The sequence below is a fragment of the Eubalaena glacialis genome, chromosome 11 (assembly GCF_028564815.1).
Source record: "Eubalaena glacialis isolate mEubGla1 chromosome 11, mEubGla1.1.hap2.+ XY, whole genome shotgun sequence".
Lineage (NCBI taxonomy): Eukaryota > Metazoa > Chordata > Mammalia > Artiodactyla > Balaenidae > Eubalaena > Eubalaena glacialis.
The window spans coordinates 63,578,954-63,600,359 of NC_083726.1; the positions used below are offsets into that span (position 1 = coordinate 63,578,954).

A 21,406-nucleotide genomic window follows, 5' to 3' on the forward strand; every position below is an offset into this window, starting at 1 on the left:
TCTGTCTTAGGTTCCCGAAGATGTACGAGTTCACAATGTGAGTTCGCAATGCAGTCAGGAACAGAGGTTGCATTCCTTCCCCTTTGCTCCTTCCTTCCTCTTTCTCATCTCTGCTCTTCTCTCTTTCTCCTTCTCTTGCCCTTTCACCCTTTCCCACTCTCATCCTTTCTTTCTCTATCTTCTTCGTCTCCCCGTCCCTCAGTCTCTTTCTTCCTTCTTTTTTGTTTCTCTCTTCTTTTGTCTTCTCCTCTTCGTCTCTTTAGTCTGTCCCTCTTTTAAAAGCAGGACGCATTTTTTCAAACAAGATCTTATGTGACCCCCAATATGTAAAATAGACAAACCAGGAGCTGCTCTAGTTTAGGCAGGAAGAGGAGCTTGGAGTCCAGGGCAATCCAAGTCTTCCTTCCCTGAGGTACTTCCCCAGGGTCCTAGGACTCCGATAAACCCAGACTGACAATCACTGGACTCGATGAGCTCTAAGGTCGTTTACAAAGCAAAGATTAGAAAGGACAATTAGACACTAAAGGCGGAGAGCCATTCAGCTCCAACAATCTAGGCGTGAGGCCCTCGGTAACAAAGCCCTCCTCAAATTAAGTATGAAATATAATAGCTAGCATCACAAAAGTCCAAGGACTTTGATCTGGAAGGATATTCTTGAAGAGGTGTAACTTTGAAAACCCATCAGCATGATAATCCTTAGAGGCCAGGTCTTGGCTCTGTGGGGTTGGATATAACTGCATCCGCTACCACCCTGACCCCACTCAAATCCACTAACAAAATCAAATCATTCAGGGAATAGAAAAAAAGTTTCCCAACATTTCACGAAGAGCAAGATGGCTGCTTTAAATCAGTCTACTTTCCCTTTTTCCAACCAGCCGGATGGTGCCCATGGTGATGGCTTTATTTTAGATGGGGTGCTTTGGTTGGGCTTCTAATTGGCTCCCTGGTTGCTAAGAAAATGGTTGCCTTGGTTTTTCAGATTTAAGGGCCACAGTAAGCGACACGTGGGAGTCTGCGTGGGAAAGGAAGTCTGTGAAGAAAATTTGCTTTGGTTTCTTCCTCATAGAACTCCCTCCCTTCCCAAGGTAAATTTAGTCTTCTTCCCAAAAAAGAAAATTGAAAAGGTTCTCTTATTTCCATAAATTCTTATAGTACATATTTGGAAATCTGGTTCCGTTCCTTTTTTTATCTCCTCCTTTCTCCAAATGTCTGCTGTTCACCTGCACATGGAGGTTGAAGCAGCGGACTGTTCACGTTTCTAACAGTTGACACAATTGTAACGTTTTACAATGAACTAGGCTCCGAGTCCTTGCCAGACAGACAAGGGTAGGGTTTCCCTACCCTATGGGGCACCAAAAAGGGATACTAGATATCTAGTATCCCTCCCATTTACTGAGAGGGGAAGATCCTCAGGATACTCGTTTCCGTTCCACAAAAACTAAGATAATGTGGAGCTTTAGGAGCTAGAAGAGATCAGTTAGGTGAATAAGGAGGTTTATAAAGTGACTCACAACTCTGCACACCGTTACTGGCCCTACACACCCGGAACAGCAAAGTCTGGGCGAATGTGTTAACATATGGGGGTGAGATGTCCAAAAGTTTGTGGGGCTCCCCTTAGTTTGCTCCTGGACATTTTCAGAGAGAACCTTGGGGGCACTCAGCCTTGGGGGCACTGGGAATTGTAGTCTCAACCTTGGGGGCACTGGGAATTGTTTTCACAGAGGGCCTCATGATTCCTCCAAGATGGTGGCCTTTGTAGACCAGGAGGTTTCTGAAGGCCAGGGCTTCTCCCAGGTCAATTCAACAACGTGCTACGCACTGGGACTACGTTGATGAACAAGAATCACCACCCTCACAGAGCTTATAGCCGCACCTGGAAAGGCAGATACCAGGTAAGTAATTGCACTGACACTTTTGAAACTGTTTCACCTGAGAATCAATAATGCTAAATACCATGACTGCTTCCTCATTCTTACTTCAACCCTCTCCCCTTCTCCCATAGCTTTACTGCTTTGAGGAGAAGTAAGACCACATTACTCTCTGCCGACACCCCATGCCCCGTCCTCTGAAATATCCCCAAAGCTTATGGCTCTGCTGATTGTGAATTCCGCTGAGTTTATTGGACCCTGGTGAGCATGCTGGCAATAGGATAGGGGTGAGGCAGAGCAGGCAGGATTATCTCATTATTTACAGGATTCTGGAATTCTCCACTGTGGTTTCTAAACCATTAGATAAGAAGCCCGCTTCTTTGGATTAAAATAATGTCAGAGTTTCCTAACTGAAGGCTGAAAAGCAGAAACAATTATTCATTCAATGTTGGCTTTCCATGTTGTAGCAATTGTTAAATACAGAGGGAACAGTGGTTAAATAGGAATGGGTCTTTCTTAATGTCCTTTAATTCTCTCACATCATTCAGCTCCAGCCATTCATCGTCCTTTGATTACAGCAGTTCTGTCTCATCAGCTTTAGCAAAGGGAGTCAAATCCTAGGAGATGGGATGGGAGGATGTGTGAGCAGGGAAAGGCAGGACAGGTACTAAGGCCTCCGAAAGGAATCCTGCAGCCCCAGTACTCCTCCCCAATTCCAAGCACAACAAAATTCAGTTCAGTACACATTTTTTGAGCATCTACTTTTGCCAGACCCTGTGCTAGGCCACCGAGGTAACCAATAAATCACTGTTGCGTTGCATGGATAGTTCTCCTGCTCTGATGTTTCTACCAGGAATAAAATAGGCCTGTTGGAGGTTGTTCGTTTTTCTTTCTCAACTGCTACAGATACTCAGAGAAATCTTGTCTTGGTCTCCAAGTGAAGAATAAAATTTGCTAAGGTTCTTAAGCTAATATTGATATATCTTATCTTGGAATTCTTATGATCTGCAGTTACTTACCTTTTATCTCAAAGTATAAACTATAAAGCTTAAAGATGTTCTATCAGACAATGACCTCAGTGGGAATTAAAGAAAACAGGACTAAATGAAGCTGTTCAGGAGCTGAAAAGTAGTTAGTTCAGTATTCTTTTTACGTGATACATTCTCAAGATTAGTCTAGGTTTAGTCTAACTCCTTGCCCATATGCACAGATGTGAGTATTCCAGGGGAGTTTCGGGTTCCCTTCTAGGGATTCTCCTTTCACCACAGATGCCCCTGCCTCTCTCTCTCTCTCTCTCTCTCTCACACACACACACACACACACACACACAGACTAGAAGTGGTATGTGGCTTAAATGACTCAAAAAAAAAAAAAAAAAAAAAACTTGTTCGAAGGACACCAGAGTAATTTGAGTCTCCTTATCTCAGGGACTCTGATTATTACTGGGTTAGCCTGGGTGTGTGGATTCTGAAGAACGGCAATCAGGAACAGTACGGATCTATAATGGGACAACTCAGCTACATCAACATGAATCAGATGAAGAAGAAGCATGCAGAATCAATCAGAATCTTGTGAGAGAAAACCTGGTCACTGAATCTACTACCAAAGAAGCCAAGAGGAGCCTGGAATACAGACCACAGTCGGACAGAAAGCAGACACTTGCGAAGGAACTGCAGTGTAATGGGAAATCCTCAGCTGTTCCTCAGCGAGCCAGGCTGTGTCATGGAGGAGCCACCTGCTACTGAGTTCAGGCTCTGATGGCTACGCTGCTGCAGGCACGCTATGATTCAACAGTGGCTGCCCTTCCCCTGGGCACAGAGCGCCAGCGTTAGAGGGGTTTCAGCTTGCCTGTTCACACGTGCAATATATTTATGGATATATGGGGGTGTTTAAAGCGAGGCAGAATTAGGTATAATCACAATGCACGGCACATTTGTCCTTAAGGGAAAACCAAAAGATCTGTAAGTAGCTAAAAAGGAAAAGAGGAAGGTAAGTTTTGTGGTCGAGGGCACGAGGGGGGTTCCATCATTTTCTATCATCACAGTTCTTCCGTCTCTGTTCCTCTTTGCCTCACGTCACCCTATTGGCTCCTCATGGTGATGATTACAGAGACGTCTTGAGATCCTCTAGCTCACTCTTACGTTGTTCCTTCATACTTCTTACCTATCTGTGTACAGTGCTGGCAGCGGCTTTGAAGTCCTTCCTGGATTCTCCACATGTAGATCTGAAATGCTGGTTTCTATAACCAGCAGACTCTATTCCTAAAGCTCAGAGACAACTTTTGCAAAACTCAGACCAAGGGACTATATTTATATTATCATGCACACTACATATTTATAGCTCAGCAGCTTGGACCAACATCACAAGGCACATACCTTCTACCAGTGTATTTGTAACAACGCTCAATATACTGTTGATCCTGTCCTTCCGCCCATAGGAGGCCAATTGGTCCATGGAAACTAAGAGAGATCCAGGGCCTTTCTTCTTAATTTCCACCTCGGTTGTAGCCTGAAAAAAACAGCAAGTTGGGTGAGTAAAGTCTTATAAACTTAAGGTTGGGCCTTACCGGATATAGTCTGGAGTGAGCGAGAACATATGCTCTTCCTTAGATCTTTTTACTTTGATCCTACAATCCTATTCACCTCAAGAAGTAGAATGAAACGAGCTGGCCATGGATCATCCTTAGTTCCACAGATGACAAGACCAAGTCGTTTAAGTGTGTATAAAATCTACAATGAACCCAAGAGTCTGGCTGGGATCCAAATACCTCATCTGCTCAATGTAAGCATAGAGTAGAAAGACCAGATCCCCTGGGAAAATGCCATCAGAAGTAGATCCTGAGTTCTCCTGTCCTCCTCTCATATCCACAGCATTTGGCTAGAATTGGACCACATGATAAAATAAGTCAAATTCACCTGTACGTGAAATTTCATGAAGGGCCAGGTCCCTGAGCACACTGAGTATTCCAGACACAGTTTCCTTCACTTGTAGGAGCACCATCATTCTACCAAACTGTCACTTCCAAATGTCAAACCTGGGCCTAACTGAACATTAGCAAGTAGAAGTTCTACTCCAAATCTCCTCCAAGCCACTGCAAACAAGAATGGTAGGTTTTGCCATCTTAATTAAACACATTGCCTCATATGTCTTTTTACATTTATCTTGTCTTTTTACATTTTTATTTTATGAGTTAACCTGAAATTTTCAAATTCCCAACCAAATAAAAAGGCTAGAAAACACCATCAGACTGTTAAACAAAATATTTTTACACGCTCCTCCTTGGGCAATACCAGTATGGTAGATTACGGCAAAGGGTCTCTGAATGTCCCTTGCTTGCGCTGTTTGTGCCAACCTGAATATTCTACATCAGATCAGGCTTAATGGGGTGGCTTAAAACGTAGCTTTCTAGTAACCATGCTGTCCATTGTAACACGTCATCCATATAAACTTAGCTGCTCCTTCCATGTGAAGGTAAGAGGACAGAGACAGTCACCACAGGACAGGGGAGACATGTGTTTGTATGAAGCTAGAGAAGTATCTGTCTGATCAGTGACAGAAAGTTTTGAAAAGAAAATAATCGTCTCTGGAGAGTTACATCAGAAAGCCTTTCTATTCTTACATATATTTAGATTTTAAGAACTGTACTGAAGAAAGTTCCTGGCAGATTATAATTTATCCCATCATAGTGTTTTATCAAATAGTTGCACTGATTCAGAGATTTGGTTTACCGTAGGGTTTTGTTTGTTTTGTTTTGTTTGTTTGGCAGAGCTACAGAAGAAATGCAAAAGAAAAAGAACTGGTTTCCTTGGGAATTACTATACAATTCATTACTATACAAACATCTGTATTTGTAAGAATGACTTAACCATTAGCTCAGGTCATGATACGGTATATTTCTTTGAGAAATCACTTTTTGCTACAATCCCCAGCCTGATATTCATGACATTTAATAAATGAGATTAAACTACTATATTTTAAAAATGACAGGACTTCCCTGGTAGCGCAGTGGTTAAGAATCTGCCTGCCAGTGCAGGGGACAAGGGTTCAAGACCCGGTCCGGGAAGATCCCACATGCCGTGGAGCAACTAAGTCCGAGCGCCGCAACTACTGAGCCTGTGCTCTGGAGCCTGTGAGCCACAACTACTGAGCCCACGTGCCACAACTACTGAAGCCCACGTGCCTAGAGCCCGTGCTCCGCAACAAAGAGGAGCCACCACAATGAGAAGCCTGCACACCGCAACGAAGAGTAGCCCCCGCTCATTGCAACTAGAGAAAGCCCGCGTGCAGCAACGAAGACCCAACGCAGCCAAAAATAAATTAAAATAAATAAATAAATAAATAAATTTATTTAAAAAATGACAATCATCTAAAAATGAACACAGAAGTCCCAATACAATGGACATTCTTATTTCTGACATTTATTGATTCTAGATTTTTATTGAACTGCCCTTCCGCAAATCTACAATAGATAGATTTTATAATGCTGACCCCCGAGGTACTGGAAGATCTAATGGACTGGCTGGTTCATCAAAGAAGAATGAAACTGCACTTAATATGGCTTTGGTATTAGTGTAGCTTACTGTCTTCTGGGCATGCTGGATATAATAAGACATAAATTCTTCAGGCTTTAATAACACCAACCTTAAAAAACAAAATTAATGAAAATGCTATCTAAAAAGACCTAGTCAAATCATTATATTATCATTTGTTGACACCTATTCAAAAGATAAAACAATTTTTAGCTTGGATAAAAAAATCCACAAAAATTAAAGAAAAATTTATCCCCAAACTTAATATTAAGATGCAACAATTACTATTTATCTCTTTCTATGTAAAATGAAAGTAAACTATAGCAAGGCTATGTGGAGACAACTTCTGAAATATTAAAATTTGTTCCATAATCCATAATGTGTTATAGAACTATAATCTATACTGTACAATTGCTTAAATTTTAAAAAAGAAACAAATGAAAGAAGGTGCTGAGAAATGAACATTTCAAAGCCTATACTTAGGAAATTTTAGAAGGTAAAAAGAGAAATCCATTAATTATCTTTTTACAAAGGCAAGAGCATTTAGCATAGATCCAAATAACTGGTTCCATCAAATGTCTTGGTAATAATAAGATATCCAGAAAAATTCCCACATATTTGTAAATTAAACAACAGACTTCTAAAGATCTGTGAATCAAAGAGGTTTGCACAGGGAAATTTAAAAAACACTTTAACTGATGACAATGAAAACACAATACATCAAGATTTATGGGATGAAGCTAAAGAAATTGTTAGAGAAAATTTTACAGCTTTAAATGTTTATATTAGAAAATAAAAAAAGATATAAGATCAATGCTCGAAGCTTCTGCCTTAAGAAACTAGAAAAAGAGGATCAAATTAAGCCATAGGTAAGTATATGAAAGGAAATAATAAGAATGGAAATTAATGAATTAGTAAACGGACAAACAACAGACAATCCAAAAAGGTCAAATGTTGGTTCTTTAAAAAGATTAATAAAATTGCTAATTCCCCAGGCAAGACTGATCAAGAAAAAAAAATAGAGAAAACACAAATTATAATTTTCAGGAGTGAAAAAACAGGATATCACTATAAATCCTATAGATGTTATTAAGATAATAAGGATGTGTTGTGAATAACTTTATGCCATTTCATCTTGGATGAAATAGACAAACATATCCAAACACAACTTATAAAAACTGACATAAGAAGAAATAGAAAATCTAAATAGCCCATATTAATTCAAGAAATTATAATAAAAAATCTTATCACAAAGAGAACTCTAGGCCCAGATGGGGCTCCACAAGTGAATTCTATCAAATGTTTATGGAAGAAATAATACTAATTTTACACAAATTCTTTCAGAAAACAGAGGTTAAGAGAATACTTCTCAACTTGTTTTATAAAGCGAACATAACCCTGATACTAAACCTGACAAGAACATTACAAGAAAAGAAAATTAGAGATCAATATCCCCCATCAACAGAGATGTGAAATCCTTAACAAAATATGAGTAAATAGAATCCAGCAATATATACAAAGGATACTACATCATGACCAACAGAGTTTATCCCAGGAAAGCAAGGTTAATTTAATACTAGGAAAAAAGTCAGTGTTATTCATCACGTTAACAGAATAAAGGAGAAAAACCATATGATCATCTCACAGATGCAGAAAAAGAACATTTAACAAAATTCAACACCTCTGCATAAAAATAAAATTTCTCAGCAAGCCACAAATACAATGTAGTAGTTTCAGTCTGACAAAGATCATCTATGAAACCTACAGCCAACATCATGCTTCTTGGTGAAACATTAAATCCTTTTCCTCTAATACTGGAAACAAGGAAGGATGTACGCTTTCATCAAGTCTATTCAATTTTGTATCTAAAGTCTTAGCTAGTGCAATAAAGCAGGAAAAATAAATTAAGAGCATAAAGATTGCAGTTGCTGTTACTCACAGAAAATATTACTGTGCATGTAGGAAACACTATGGAATTTACCAAAAAAACCCTCCAAGGCTAATAGAACCAATACATTAATTTATCAAGGTCATGAGATATAAGGTCAATATACAAAAATCAACTGTATTTCTATATTCTGACAACAAATAATTGAAAATAAAAAGTTTAATTATACCTTTTACAATAGTATCAAAAAATATCGAATACCAAGGAAAAAAATCTAATGAAAGATGTCTAAGACCCCCACTAAAAACTATACAACTTTGCTGAGAGAAACTTGAGAAGACTTAGATAAATGGAGAAATGTACCACATTCATAGATTGGAAGACTCAATATAATTAAGATGTCCATACAGACAGGACCTCATCAATCTTGTTTCCCCAGTGTTTATGTGGGTATATTTCCTAAAACTGTACAAATGTTACATTTTTAACCTTTGGTAATATGGTATTACAAAGAAATTGCTTTTCTTCTGTTACTGTTCAGCTCTGTCATCTTCATATATGCTTAATCCTTACTAGTCATTTGTGTTATTTCATTTTCTTCTGGTTTTTTTTTTTCTTCCATTCCATTGATATATCAATGTCTTTGTTACTGGTTTCTAAGAACTCATTTATTATTCAGGATGATAACCATTTGTCATGCAGTGCAAATGAAGTTCCATATTTTATTGCTATCAATTTACTATGGTGTTTTGTATTTTGGTTGTGTATTAAAATATAATCATGTGCTTTAAAAAAAAAAAAAAAAAGATGTCCATTCTCCCCAAAGTGATCTATAGATTCAGTACAATCACTACCACAATTCTGTGTTTTTTGAAAAAACATATACATACATTTATGTATAAATTTTGTGTGAACACCTGTTTTCCTGGGTATATACCTATGAGTAGAATCTCTGCGTCATCTGATAACTCTATGTTTAACTTTATGAGGAGCTGCCAAACTGTTTTCCAAAGCATCTGCACTATTTCACTTTCCAACCAATAATGTTGGCTATTGTTTCTTGTGTCAGACTATGACCAATTGAAGGGAAGAAAACCTGGAGCAGACTCTCCCATGTAAAGCAGCTTCATCGTCACTTTCCACCTAGAATCTGCTTGGGATTCTGCGAGGTATGTCTCTACTATTGGCTCAGCTGCCCAATTCTCATCACCTGGAAGGTGGGAAGAAGGTGTCTTCCTCCAAGCATGCTGAGACCCAAGGACCAGAGGAAAGATCACATACTCATTCTCTCCCCTCCCTTATTTCTTCGGGTCATTTTTGGGGGGGGGGGAAATGAAGGTGTATATTTTTATTTGTTTTGTTTTCTTTCATTTTGTTGGGGAGGGAGGAGGAGAACTAACAACTTTTTAAAGCCAGGAGCCTCTCTGCCTTTTAAAAATTCAGCCCCTAAGGAGCCTTGGTGCAAAACTATCAGTAACAGAGGAAGTAACTGAGAACCTTAATTACTTTAAACCCAATACAAATTTGTTGCATTTCTCTTAACTCAAACACAAAGTTTATTAGGCATTTAGCCACTGACTTCCAACCTCCTAAATTGTAGCTGTCCTTCTCAAAGAGATATTCTACCATGTCTGCAGATGGCAGGTTCTGCCCACATTTCTATAGATCTATCCAAGGAATCTCAACTTGTTATTGATTCTGAACTGCTTACACATGGAAATACATAAGTGGCAACTTACCAGCCAGTCACCTTTCTTGGGACTAAAATTTAGAGCATTTTAGAAGTGGCCTTAGGACCTAGCCATTTATCTCCTGTTCAAGCCCTTCTAAAATTTTTGTAGTATTCTGCTTTAAAATACTGTACAATAATTTCTCCTTCTCAAAGGATCTTTGGAATCTTAGAAGAAATCCGACCCTCTCCAAGTCAAGCAATTCAGCAGAAATCCCACTGTCTACTTCTCAGGCTACAAAGGCCAAAAAAGTATAGGGAAAGGAATGGAAACTGGCTTTCTGAATACCAAGGATGGGCCAAGTAATATGCTTCACATTTTATAAATGTTACTACATTTAATCTTCAAATAGCCCTATAACAACGGTCCTTTTTATCCCTTTTTTACAGATAAGGAAATGGGCTTAGAGATGCTCATTTTTCAGGATCACTTGAGTAAATAAAGAACCCGGCTTCGTAGTTAGCATAGCATAATGGTTAGTGGTTAATGCTGTGGAGTTTGATCGTCTGGATTCAAATCCTAACTCTACTGCTTACTGTGCAATCTTGGACAAGTTGCTTTACTTCTCTAAGCCTTGGTTTCCTCCTCATAAAATGCACACAATAGTAGTATCTAACTCAGAGGGCAGGAGCTGTGAGCATGAAATGAGATAATGCTTTACATTTACAACATGATTTCTGAGTTATGTGTGTGTTTGGATGGTCAGTGGCACCTGCTTCCTTTACGAGTGAAGAGCAATGATTTTCCAGCTCAGAGATGAAGACATGGGAAAAGTCCCCTTATCCTCTGCTTCAGCAAAAAGCAAAAGTTCTCAAACTATCAAAAAATTATCACCACTCAATCACAACAGAATAATTAATGAAGATGTGAAATAGTTTTTGATGAGATTCTAATGAGGTGATGTCTGGATGTCTTTTTTTCATAGGGAATATTATATTTCTTAATTTGAGTCTAAAGAAAAAAATACAGATGTGGCATAGCCCAAGCATTAATGTTGTGTGAGATCAGCTTATGGACCATCAACGGCTCCTACACCAGTCCATAAAGCATGAGTATGTAACTGGAAGCACTCTGATGGTTCAGGCGAGGACAAGTTAATCCATAGCTGCAGACGCATCCAAAACGTTTTGACAGTGAGAATCACTATCTTCCAGCCCAAAGAGGTATAATAATTGCTCATTTGGCCCGAGCTGCATATAACATTATGAATATATTAATTCCTTCTAAGATAAATGACTTTTCCTACTTCCCAAATAAGCAGTCAGGAAGTTCTTTTGGCATCAGGAAGACCTTGGTTCCATTTCCACAAATCACTAAATCTCTGAGTCTATCTGTTGATTGGATAAAACCACCTACTGAATGGGGAAGTTATAAGAATTAAATGAGATCATACATATAAAGTGCTTAGCAAAGTGTCATCGGAACTCAGTCTATGGCAGCTATAAGTATTAGGCCCATTGTAGAAAACTAGAAAGAACAGAAAAGTGCAAGGAAGGAAAAAAAAGTCACTAATAATTTCCCCTTCCAAAGGCAGCTACTGTTAACTTTTAGTCAGTCATCTTTTTTCTATATGCAGTTTGTCTTTATATAGACAATATCATACCACACAAACTATATGCATTCTGTTATTGTTTTGTTTTGTCTTTTTGGCCTATTAATGTAACTTAGATATTTCCCCACACCATTAACAACTAGGAGGTGCTTCTTTATGGCTTCTAACAAAATAATTTTTCCTCGTTATGAAGCCCTTGGGAATGATACAGTCCTACCTACCTCATCTTCCTGTCACTTTGGGATCTGACCTCCTGGCCTTGGGAATCCTCAGGTCTGTCACCACCATCACTTGGGGCCACTGCAAAGCATCTCCTAAGTGCTTACAGGGTGTTGAGTGTGCAGGACCCCCAAAACCCCGAAGGCAGCGTTCTGTCAGCCACAACGTAAGGCGGCGCAGACAGCCTTACATTCCACAGCCAACTGCTCAACTGCCTCTCAAATTTGTCTCCCACACAACGTAACACAAGCTGCTAAAAAAACAAAAACAAAACCCGCAAACCTGCTCATCTGCCTTTAAGCTGAAGTTCAAGCTCCTTCTTCCTGGACACCTTTTCTAATACCTTCTCTTCAAAGAAAAAGCAAGATATATTATTTCACTTAAATATCTTTTAAAACTGCTAGGATATCAAAATTTACTTCGGTTTTCAACATTTGAATTATCCCCACTGTACTGTCCATGCTGATCCACCCCTCATTCTCCATTGAGATCATCTCTTGTTTTTTTAGAGAATATAATTATCTATCTAATTATGGAGCCAAAAAATTTACATCTAGACATAGAACCAGTGAAGATCAAAAAATTGTATTTCAAGTAAAGACAGTCATTCATAACATTTATTTTGGCCAACTACCTAGCTTGGAGGGGGACTTTGGAGCCACCGTTTGTTATTATTACTGTTCCTATTACGCTTGATCTGAAACAAACAGTTCTCCAGAAGAGCAATGGCCATGTGACTAGGCGGAGAACACATTACAATTAACTGAGAAACAGAAGATTGAGGTTTCTGAAAGGTCTGTCAGTGATGAACTGTGTAACCCCAAGGAGTACAGATTCACTGAGCCTGTTTCCCCATCTCAAAAACAGGAATAATCAGCTCTACTTTGTCAGCCTTATGGAATTTTTATTCGAAACAAATAAAGCATGTAAAAGTAATTTGTACCTTGTAAAGAGCTATACAAACATAAGGGGGAAAATATTTTGCTTTTAAATAAAAAGGCAGGAAGAGAAAGGATGTCAAATATCCTAACTGTCTTTTGAATTTAGGACAGTCAACAACTGTCCTAAAGTGCCAAAAGCAGATCATTCCGAATAATTCCATCCTTGATTGTCCAATTTTCCTCCACACATGCATCATGCTAATTAAAGGGCTGGCTATCTTCATGCTGTGCGAGAGGAAACTGAAGTGTTGGAACAAAACAGACCGACATGCTATCTCAAGAAGCTGAGACCAGCTAAGGAGGGACTGAGGAAAGTTAAGGAACTAGAGGTAGAAAGGATTAGGATCATTAAGGTTATAAGAATTTAAAACTAAAAAAAAAAGGTATAAACAGCTTAGAATCTAAAGAAATGTTAAGAGATGGCTTTTCCCAAAGAGGCGAGCCATTATCCTAACCCCTAGACAAGTGATTTTGTGAAGCCATTATATACAGCTCCTCCAGAGCCTGACATTTGATTACATTTAAATTCATCTTTCACTTCCCTTTTCCTTCCTCCCCCATATACCATGTGTTCTTGCCCTGACCACCTACCTTCCCCTCCTTTGATTTATTTCCATCTCAATCCCTTTTAAATGTCTAGGTCCAGTTACCCACTGGTTTCCTTAACCTCTCCTTGTCTGGCTCTCCCAGTGCCTACTTCCTACCCTCAGCATCACCCATGCACACTCCTCTTTGGAAAAAGAAGAAAAATCACATCTCACTCTTGTAGAGGAGACTAAGAAAATTATTCAAAGCTATGTTACTGTTTTTTTTTTTTTTAATAGGAAGATAAGAGCTTTAAATTCCAAGCTGTTTCCCTACGAGGAGGGAGGACGTAGGGGGAGAGAAGCAATGGTAGTTCCAAACCCGCTCAGACTCGGTCATTGGTGACGGCAGAGGCCCTTCTCATTCCATCCGGGCAGGATCCGCTGGCCAGAGGCATTCAGTCAAAGCAGGTGTGGGGAGGAAAAGAGATAAGCAGGCAGAGACGTGCAGAGATGGAGAGAGAGAAAAAGGGATAAAATAAAGGAAAGAGTTGATGGGGAAAGGGCCAGAGTAAGAAACAAGGAAGGAAGATGGGGGAAAATGGAGCAAGGAATAAAGTAAAAGGGAAAACAGGGAGAGTAAAAGAGGAGGGCTGAAGAGAGAAATAGAAACAAACCAGGAGGGAGAAAACAGAAGTGGTGGGGGGCAGAGACAAGAGTTGGGATGGAGCGTGGAAGAGAGACCGGGTGGAATGGACAGAGCACGGAGAGAAGAGAGGAAGGGAGTGGGAGAGAATGCCATGCCTAGCCTCGGTCTACTTTTTTACTTCCTTACACTGTCATCAGTAGCTGCCTTATCTATTTTCACCTCTGGCAGGAGACGCCCGCTGATGTGGGAGCCGGGGCCGCCGATGAGGGACACCACACCGTTGCAGTCCACCGTGCTGTTGCGCTTGACGCTGCGCCGCAGGCTGGGGAAGATGCGCGAGGAGCGGCTGCCCTGGCTGTAGCCGCTGTAGCCGCTGTAGCTGCTGCGGCGCTCGCGGGCTCGGATGGGGATGAAGAGCGAGTCCCGGCGGCCCTCGCTCTCCTCCACCGTGCTGTGCTCGTCGTCCGCAAACTCGTTCTCGGAGCCCGGGTCCCGGAACCGCCCGGGACCCCTGAAGCTGAAGATGCTGCTTTTGCTGTTGTGGCGGGACAGGAATGGGGAGCCCGGAATGCTGAGCAGTGACTGTAGGGGCAGGAAGAGAGAGAGACAGAGAGGGAGGCATGAGACAGGAAGGGGACCCCGTAGAGGCTGAACAAAGGCTGTCAGCTTCCCCAGCCTGGCCCCATCCTTGCATTCCTGTTAATCAGAACACAGGTGTTTCCAGAAAGCACTTCTGGATGTTGAATTTCTACTGCTTTTCAACACCCATCATTACCCACTTCTCCTTGCCCCATAACCTTGTGATACACCTGTCTTTGACCTGTTAACCATTCACAAGTTCTATTCACTGTTCACCCATGTATTGAAAGGATGCTTTTATCTCATGCTCTGTGTATTGAATCCACCAGGAAATACATTCAGTGTCTATTTCTCATTACTATGAGCTCACGTGGAGTGTGCCTTTAATCTACCAAGTTAGATTCTATGCCACACTTGGCAAAAGGAGAGAATTTAAAAGTGCCCAGTCACTTGCCACTCTCTCAATGGGTACCACATGCCCTAAAGGCTAAGAACTACGCCAATAGTGGTTTTTTAGTTCAGTTGAAAATGGTATCTGTCCCCTCCTCCTCCATTTTAAAGTCAACGTTTTTTTCATGAGAAGTTTAAGTATTTGTAAATTATATAATTCCCAGCATTGACATTTTAAAGTCAAACTTGTATTTATCACTTAGAAATTTTTCATCTTTTTCTCCTTCAGCTCATACTTCCATTCCACCTTCCCTAGAGAATTTTATGCTAATGTATATCTTTATGCTTTAATGCGTTTTATTGAACACTTTTCAATACTTTTCTGCAACAAAAAATTATAAACTGTACTTAAAATTAAAAAAAATTTTCCTGTGACCATGAGTCTCCAAGAAATTTTAAAAATTCTCCTCGATTGTGTTTTTATTACAATTCTCATTAATACAATTGATCACAAATATATTCTACATTTTATAAGTAATTACTAAGCTTAAAAAGAAAATTTTATTAAAATATATCTCAATGAGATGAATTTTTTTTTTTCCAATTGGTGTTTTGGTGTTTAAATATTTGTAGCTAGTATTATTTATTATTAGAATCAGACATGGTTCAACAGCAACCCCTCTCCCCCTTCTAATACTATTTAGATTTTAAGTGCTGAGAAACCTTATTCATGTAAATGGTATCTTGGAACAGAAGAATATTGTTATAAACAGTAATGTCACTCAATTCTTTGAACTCCTTCTAAGTTATATGCCAAAATTGCATAGTAAGCTATCAGCAAAATTTATCTTAATGATCTATCAGCTGACAATTAAATCAAGTCCTCTTTTAATTGTGCTGAAAGCAAAGAACTGAAAACCACCCAACTTGCCAAAGGATTTGTACCCAGTTGATAGAAGTATTCCATTTCCTGATTTCTGAGGATATCAAAAAGGCTTTATTTATTATTAACTAATAATTATATCGGTACCTCTTACAGGGGTTATTTTTTTACTTTAAAGGAACCTTATTTAACCCAACAGAAAAGGCTGGAATAACCAAAATATTGTCAATTTCTATACATCACTGCCAACATTAATTTTTTAATAAAATGATGTTATCACATGCTTTAAAGATATTTTCATCAAAACCTTAAAGCCACAGATTTAGCTCATTTAATTTACAAAAATGCCCACCATATGATCTAATTAGCAAAGCCAGTCCCCAATGTCAAAGCAATTGGCCAAATCAGACTTATTTTCATTGGAAAAAGTATGACTTCATTTTTCATTTTTAATAAATGTATTAATATGTATCCCAGTGACATCCATCTTGCTCCTGAACTTAAAACATCCCAATGCCCCTGATTATAACTCTATATTTCACCCTTATTAGAAGTATGTAAGAGATAGGTAAATTCAGAAAGCCTTACAATGGATTTGTTTCCTAGATTAAAGAAAACTTTTTAGACCCTAATATTTTCAACTGTCCCTTTGTTTCACACCTCTAAAGATTTTTATATCTTAGGGCAATACACTACTTAGGATTTGGGATGAGAGAGAGGTATGCCTTCCTTTTGTAAAGTGGGAGAAGGCTGACTGTGAAAAGAAAAGTGGAAAAGAACTGGTGTGACTTTGGACCACAGGCCTCACCCTAGGCATAGGAAAATGTAACTTAAAGATCTGGAAATCAGGTTCCTTAAAACTGTGCTTAGAAAGTCTTCAAGTGCCCTGAGGGGATGCAATCCCAGTTTGAGGACCTCTGCTCTAAGAGAACAAAACCTGACAGACAACTGACCTCGGACAATCCTCCTTGCTACCCTGAGATACTTAGTTTGCCCAATTATGACTTTGAAGGAATTTCAAAGTAACTTTTAGCTATATAAGACTTTTGCCTTAGAGTTTAGGCCTTACCCTTCTGGTAAAATTATTCCACTGTGAAAGTTCTTTGTGGGCTAGGACTCTGCCAATATAGTATACATATTAAAAGTGCTAAATAAACATTTTAAAATAATACTTTTGATGATAACCCTGGAATGGCTGTAGGGATCCTCTTTAATATTTCTGCCCATATCTTTTGGTTACCTAGAATTCCACTTCTAGTTCTAGACTCAAAATGATCCCAGTTCCATTCTCTTCCTATAATGTACAAAGCCCCCATGCCCAGATGGGTACATTTTCTTTGGATATTTCTAGTTTTATCATACTTCACTCTCTAACCTGTATTTCCCTTATGTAGTCTCTTCTTGCCTTGGCTTGAAGCAACTCACAAATCTCTGACATAATAAATGAATTTGATTACTGGAAACTGCATCAAGAAAACCACTTACCACAGATCATTATATATAAATGTTATTGTTAAATACATACTATATGCTGTATGTAGGCCTCTAAAAAATAGGATTCAGGTATGTAACATCTCTGACCCCTTTCCTGATCACTCTGACTTGTTTTGCTCTTCTGCCTCATCCCTGCACCAGAAAGGAGGAGCTGCATAGGTTAGATTCTAGAATGTTCACTGGGTCTCATTTATGAGTGGAGGGTGTCACTGTGTATTAAAAGGGCACCTACATGGCCATGTTCCTTCTCCATGCTGTTGAGCTGGTAGAGGGGTCAGCGTCTCCTCCAGCTTATTGCTTGCTATTCCTCATTTCACATATATGTTTGAGCACCCTCACTGATTCATTCCCCTGAACCACTCACAGATCAATGCTAGTATATGATCCGCTACTGGTTTGCAATGAGACAGTAAAAACCTGAGAGAAGCATTTAGAAATTTTAATAGCAAGTAGGCATTTTTACAACATCCAAGAATGTGATAATTTTTCTATAAGTTTATTGCAATTATATTTCACAAGAGTATCATTCATGAAGAAATGGGAAAGACAAAAACTGGTCCTTCGCTACAGATAGTTTGAGAAGCACTTCTCTAAACAGTGTGGCTGGCCAGAAGATTTGTTAAGTGTTAGAACGTACCTATGAGTTTTGGTTTCTTTTTTTTTTTTTTAATATTTATTTATTTAGGCTGTGCCGGGTCTTAGTTGCAGCATGCAGGATCTTTTTTAGTTGCAGCATGGGGGCTCATAGTTGTGCCATGCAGGCTTCTTAGTTGAGGCATATGGACTTAGTTGCGGCATGCATGCGGGATCTGGTTCCCCGATCAGGGATCGAACCCAGGGCCCCTGCATTGGGAGCGTGGAGTCTCACCCACTGGACCACCAGGGAAGTCCCACCTATGATTTTGTTTTAATCAGGTATGGTAAGGTGACAGACACAGAGATAACTGCCTTTGAAAGAAGAGTTTATTACTTACAGTTCCCAAAATAAGGGGGCATGGCATGCTGCATCATGTCATGCCAGGCCACACAGGGCCTCACGGGGGGTGGGGGTGGGTACGAGGGTCAGTCAGGAGGCAGGAGGAGCGAGGGGAAAAGCCTGGCCCAGAGCCTTTGCTGTGGAAGGGACGGGTGAGGCAGAGCAGGCACATTTGAACAAGTTTAAAATTGGATAGTTTGAATAATTTCAAACAGGTTCTGGGCTATAGGAATGGTCCTGGCTCTGGAGTGATTTAGGGCATGGGAGATATTGGCTGGGTGTGTGAATTAGATAACAGGAGGTTGGGGATAAGGGTCTTGGACTGGTTGATCTGCACATGAAAGGCACACTTCCTGGCAAGTTGTTCGCTCTCTCTAGGCATTAAACTAGCACCAAGAGGGGCAGCTACTCCCAGCCAGCAAGGCTCCTAACATGTCAAAGCACCATAAAATACAGAAAATAAAAAACTGCCTCCCTTCTCACAGCAAGCTTCCCTGGACTGAATCTGTGATTTTCACAAGGCCGATGTTGGGTGCTGACCCTACCTACTATATTAGGTCTACATATTAGGAAAGAGGTTTGATTTTTATTTGACAAATGATCATTAAATACCTGTTGTGTGCTAAGTGATGTGGATACAGTGGTGAACAAGACATATAACATGGTCCCTGCCCTCTCGAAACCTGCAGCCTAGTAGGAAATATTAGGTACTACATGAGGAAATATACTATATTAGATCTCATATAGTACATAATACCTGACTATTCTTAACTGATAGGAAAGTGAGAGGAAGTGATAGAAGGATAATGACCAATTCAGTGACCCAGGAACACTTAGGAATCAGGATCCTGAGACAATACACACAAAAAGGAAACAGTTTATCCATTATTCTTTAATTCTTTGTTCCATTTTTGGCAAAAGAGATGACTGCAATAAATGTGGAAGGGGAAAAGATGAACTTGTCCCATTTCTCCTTGTACCCCTTGTATCTAATCCTGATCTAGCCAATTCCCTAAGGAGACATATCCTGAGGGTAGCCCCCGGCCCCCCGGTCTCAATTTTCCTGGACTGGAGGGTTTTAGTTATGACTCAGGACCCGTGGCTCTATTAACTCCTGGGATCCAGGCTAGTTTATGAGATAGGTCCTGTTTTCAAAATCTTTCCTGTCAACAAACCAGGAGCTTCTGGTCCTTTTCAGGCAGTCACATCACAGCTAACTAAAAATACTACCTTAGATCTAGGTGTTTGCTTGGGAGAATAGCTCTGGGGTGTTCTTGGTTTGGGGGAGTAGCCCTCACATTACACAGAAAAATTAATTGGGAATTTCAGGGCATCCATGTCAGCTGTTTACTGGGATAAGGTTTAACAATGACTGGGATGTTTAGAATGTAATAAATTGATGATTTAAATGTCCTACTTCCATGCCATATTTCACCTTTTCTTCACTTTTTCTTTCCAACACAGCAGTTGGTTCTTAAAATGTGGTCTGGGAACTCCTGGGGTCCTTGTGACCCTTTTATTGGGGAGGGGGGTCACAAGATTAAAACTACTTCATAATAATACTAAGATGATGTCTGCCTTTATCACTCCCGTTTTCTCACAGGCATACAGTAGACTCTGTGAGCCTGACAGTTTCACAGAATTTAAAGACTTTTCTTATGAGCTTGGTAGAGATAATAATATATGTGATTTTTTAATATTGTGTGTCAGTACTTCGAAGATCTGCATAACTCAGTGAACCAGTATTTCCCAAATGGTCAATGTAAGATGCTACAAGTCATTCATGAGTTAAAGACCTATAGTGCAAAATACAGCAAAGGATTTTAATGTAACAGAGTACCAAGTTACTGATACAGTTTCAGCTTCCACATTGCAACTAACCATTTAAAAATCTACCATTATCCAGTTTTGGAAAAGCATCGAAGAAGAATATTCACAATTATCTTAAAAGGCTGTTAAAATATTCCTCCCTTTTCCAACTACATCTGTATGAAACTAGATTTTCTTTAAATACTTCAACCAAAAAAACATACATCGCAACAGACTGAATACAGGTATATTCCAGCTATCTTCTATTAACCACAGATTAAAGAGACTCGCAAAGATGTAAACAGTACCACTTTTTACACTAATTTTTTCTTTGATCTGGAAAAGTTTATTTTTTCAAAAATATGTATGATCTGTGTTAAACATATAATGGGTTTATCATTATTATTTTAAATAAATCAGTAAACAAGCATTTTTAAATTTCTTAATTATAATTTCTAACACAATACATTGAAAGCACATTTAAAAAAAGCTCTTTGGGGTCCTCAATAATTCTTAAAGATATAAAGACCAAAAAGTTCGAGAACTGCTGCAACAGAATAATTAAAATACTTTGCAAAAATGAACTCAACCTAATACTTGTTTTCACCTAAACCCTAAAAACACAGCAGTAATTTTACAGAGAAACAGGTAGGAGACAGGTTGGGCAGATGTCTCGAGAGGATCTCAGCAGATATGAAATACAGGAAACTGACATTCACTTGAACTGTGTGGTGGGAAAACTGAAGCCAGTCGCCGTTAAGCCAACAGAACAGACGACCAGGTATGTGTGGAGGTGAGTGAGGAGGGGGTGGCTAGAGACTACAGTACAAGGCTTATAGTCAGAAGCCCCCGGTTCAAATCTTGCCTGCAACACCTACTAGCTATATAGCCTTAAATAAATTAGTAAATCTCTCTAGGCCTCAGTTTCTGTAACCATTCCTCCAGATAAAATCAGAGAAACTGGGCTTCCCTGGTGGCGCAGTGGTTGGGAATCTGCCTGCCAATGCAGGGGACACGGGTTCGAGCCCTGGTCTGGGAAGATCCCACGTGCCGCGGAGCAGCTGGGCCCGTGAGCCACAACTGCTGAGCCTGCGCGTCTGGAGCCTGTGCTCCGCAACAGGAGAGGCCGTGATAGTGAGAGGCCCATGCACCACGATGAAGAGTGGCCCCCACTTGCCACAACTAGAGAAAGCCCTCGCACAGAAACAAAGACCCAACACAGCCATAAATAAATTAATTAATTAATTTTAAAAAAATCAGAGAAACTGCAGGAGAGTCCTGGGGCAAAGAGTATTACTACTGTGTGGGGCTTCTAAGCACGTCTTGGCAGTCAGCCACGGACTCTAGGAATCCACAGTTTATTTCAGATGGGGAA

The 21,406-nt window shown here is 39.8% G+C and overlaps 1 protein-coding gene across 5 annotated transcripts in view; it reads right to left on the reverse strand.

Moving 5' to 3' along the window:
• SCN8A (sodium voltage-gated channel alpha subunit 8) overlaps positions 1-21,406 on the reverse strand; it is a 113,782-nt gene that overhangs the window by 42,653 nt on the left and 49,723 nt on the right. For 4 of the 5 annotated variants that reach the window (XM_061204670.1, XM_061204667.1, XM_061204671.1 and 1 more), the window contains exons 11-12: positions 14,120-14,482; positions 4,244-4,376 (exon numbers count right to left, since the gene is read on the reverse strand). In XM_061204670.1, coding sequence (XP_061060653.1) covers positions 4,244-4,376; positions 14,120-14,482 — 496 coding nt within the window. Of the gene's footprint in view, positions 1-4,243; positions 4,377-14,086; positions 14,483-21,406 lie in introns of all 5 variants that reach the window. The other variant, XM_061204666.1, reaches the window with a different exon arrangement.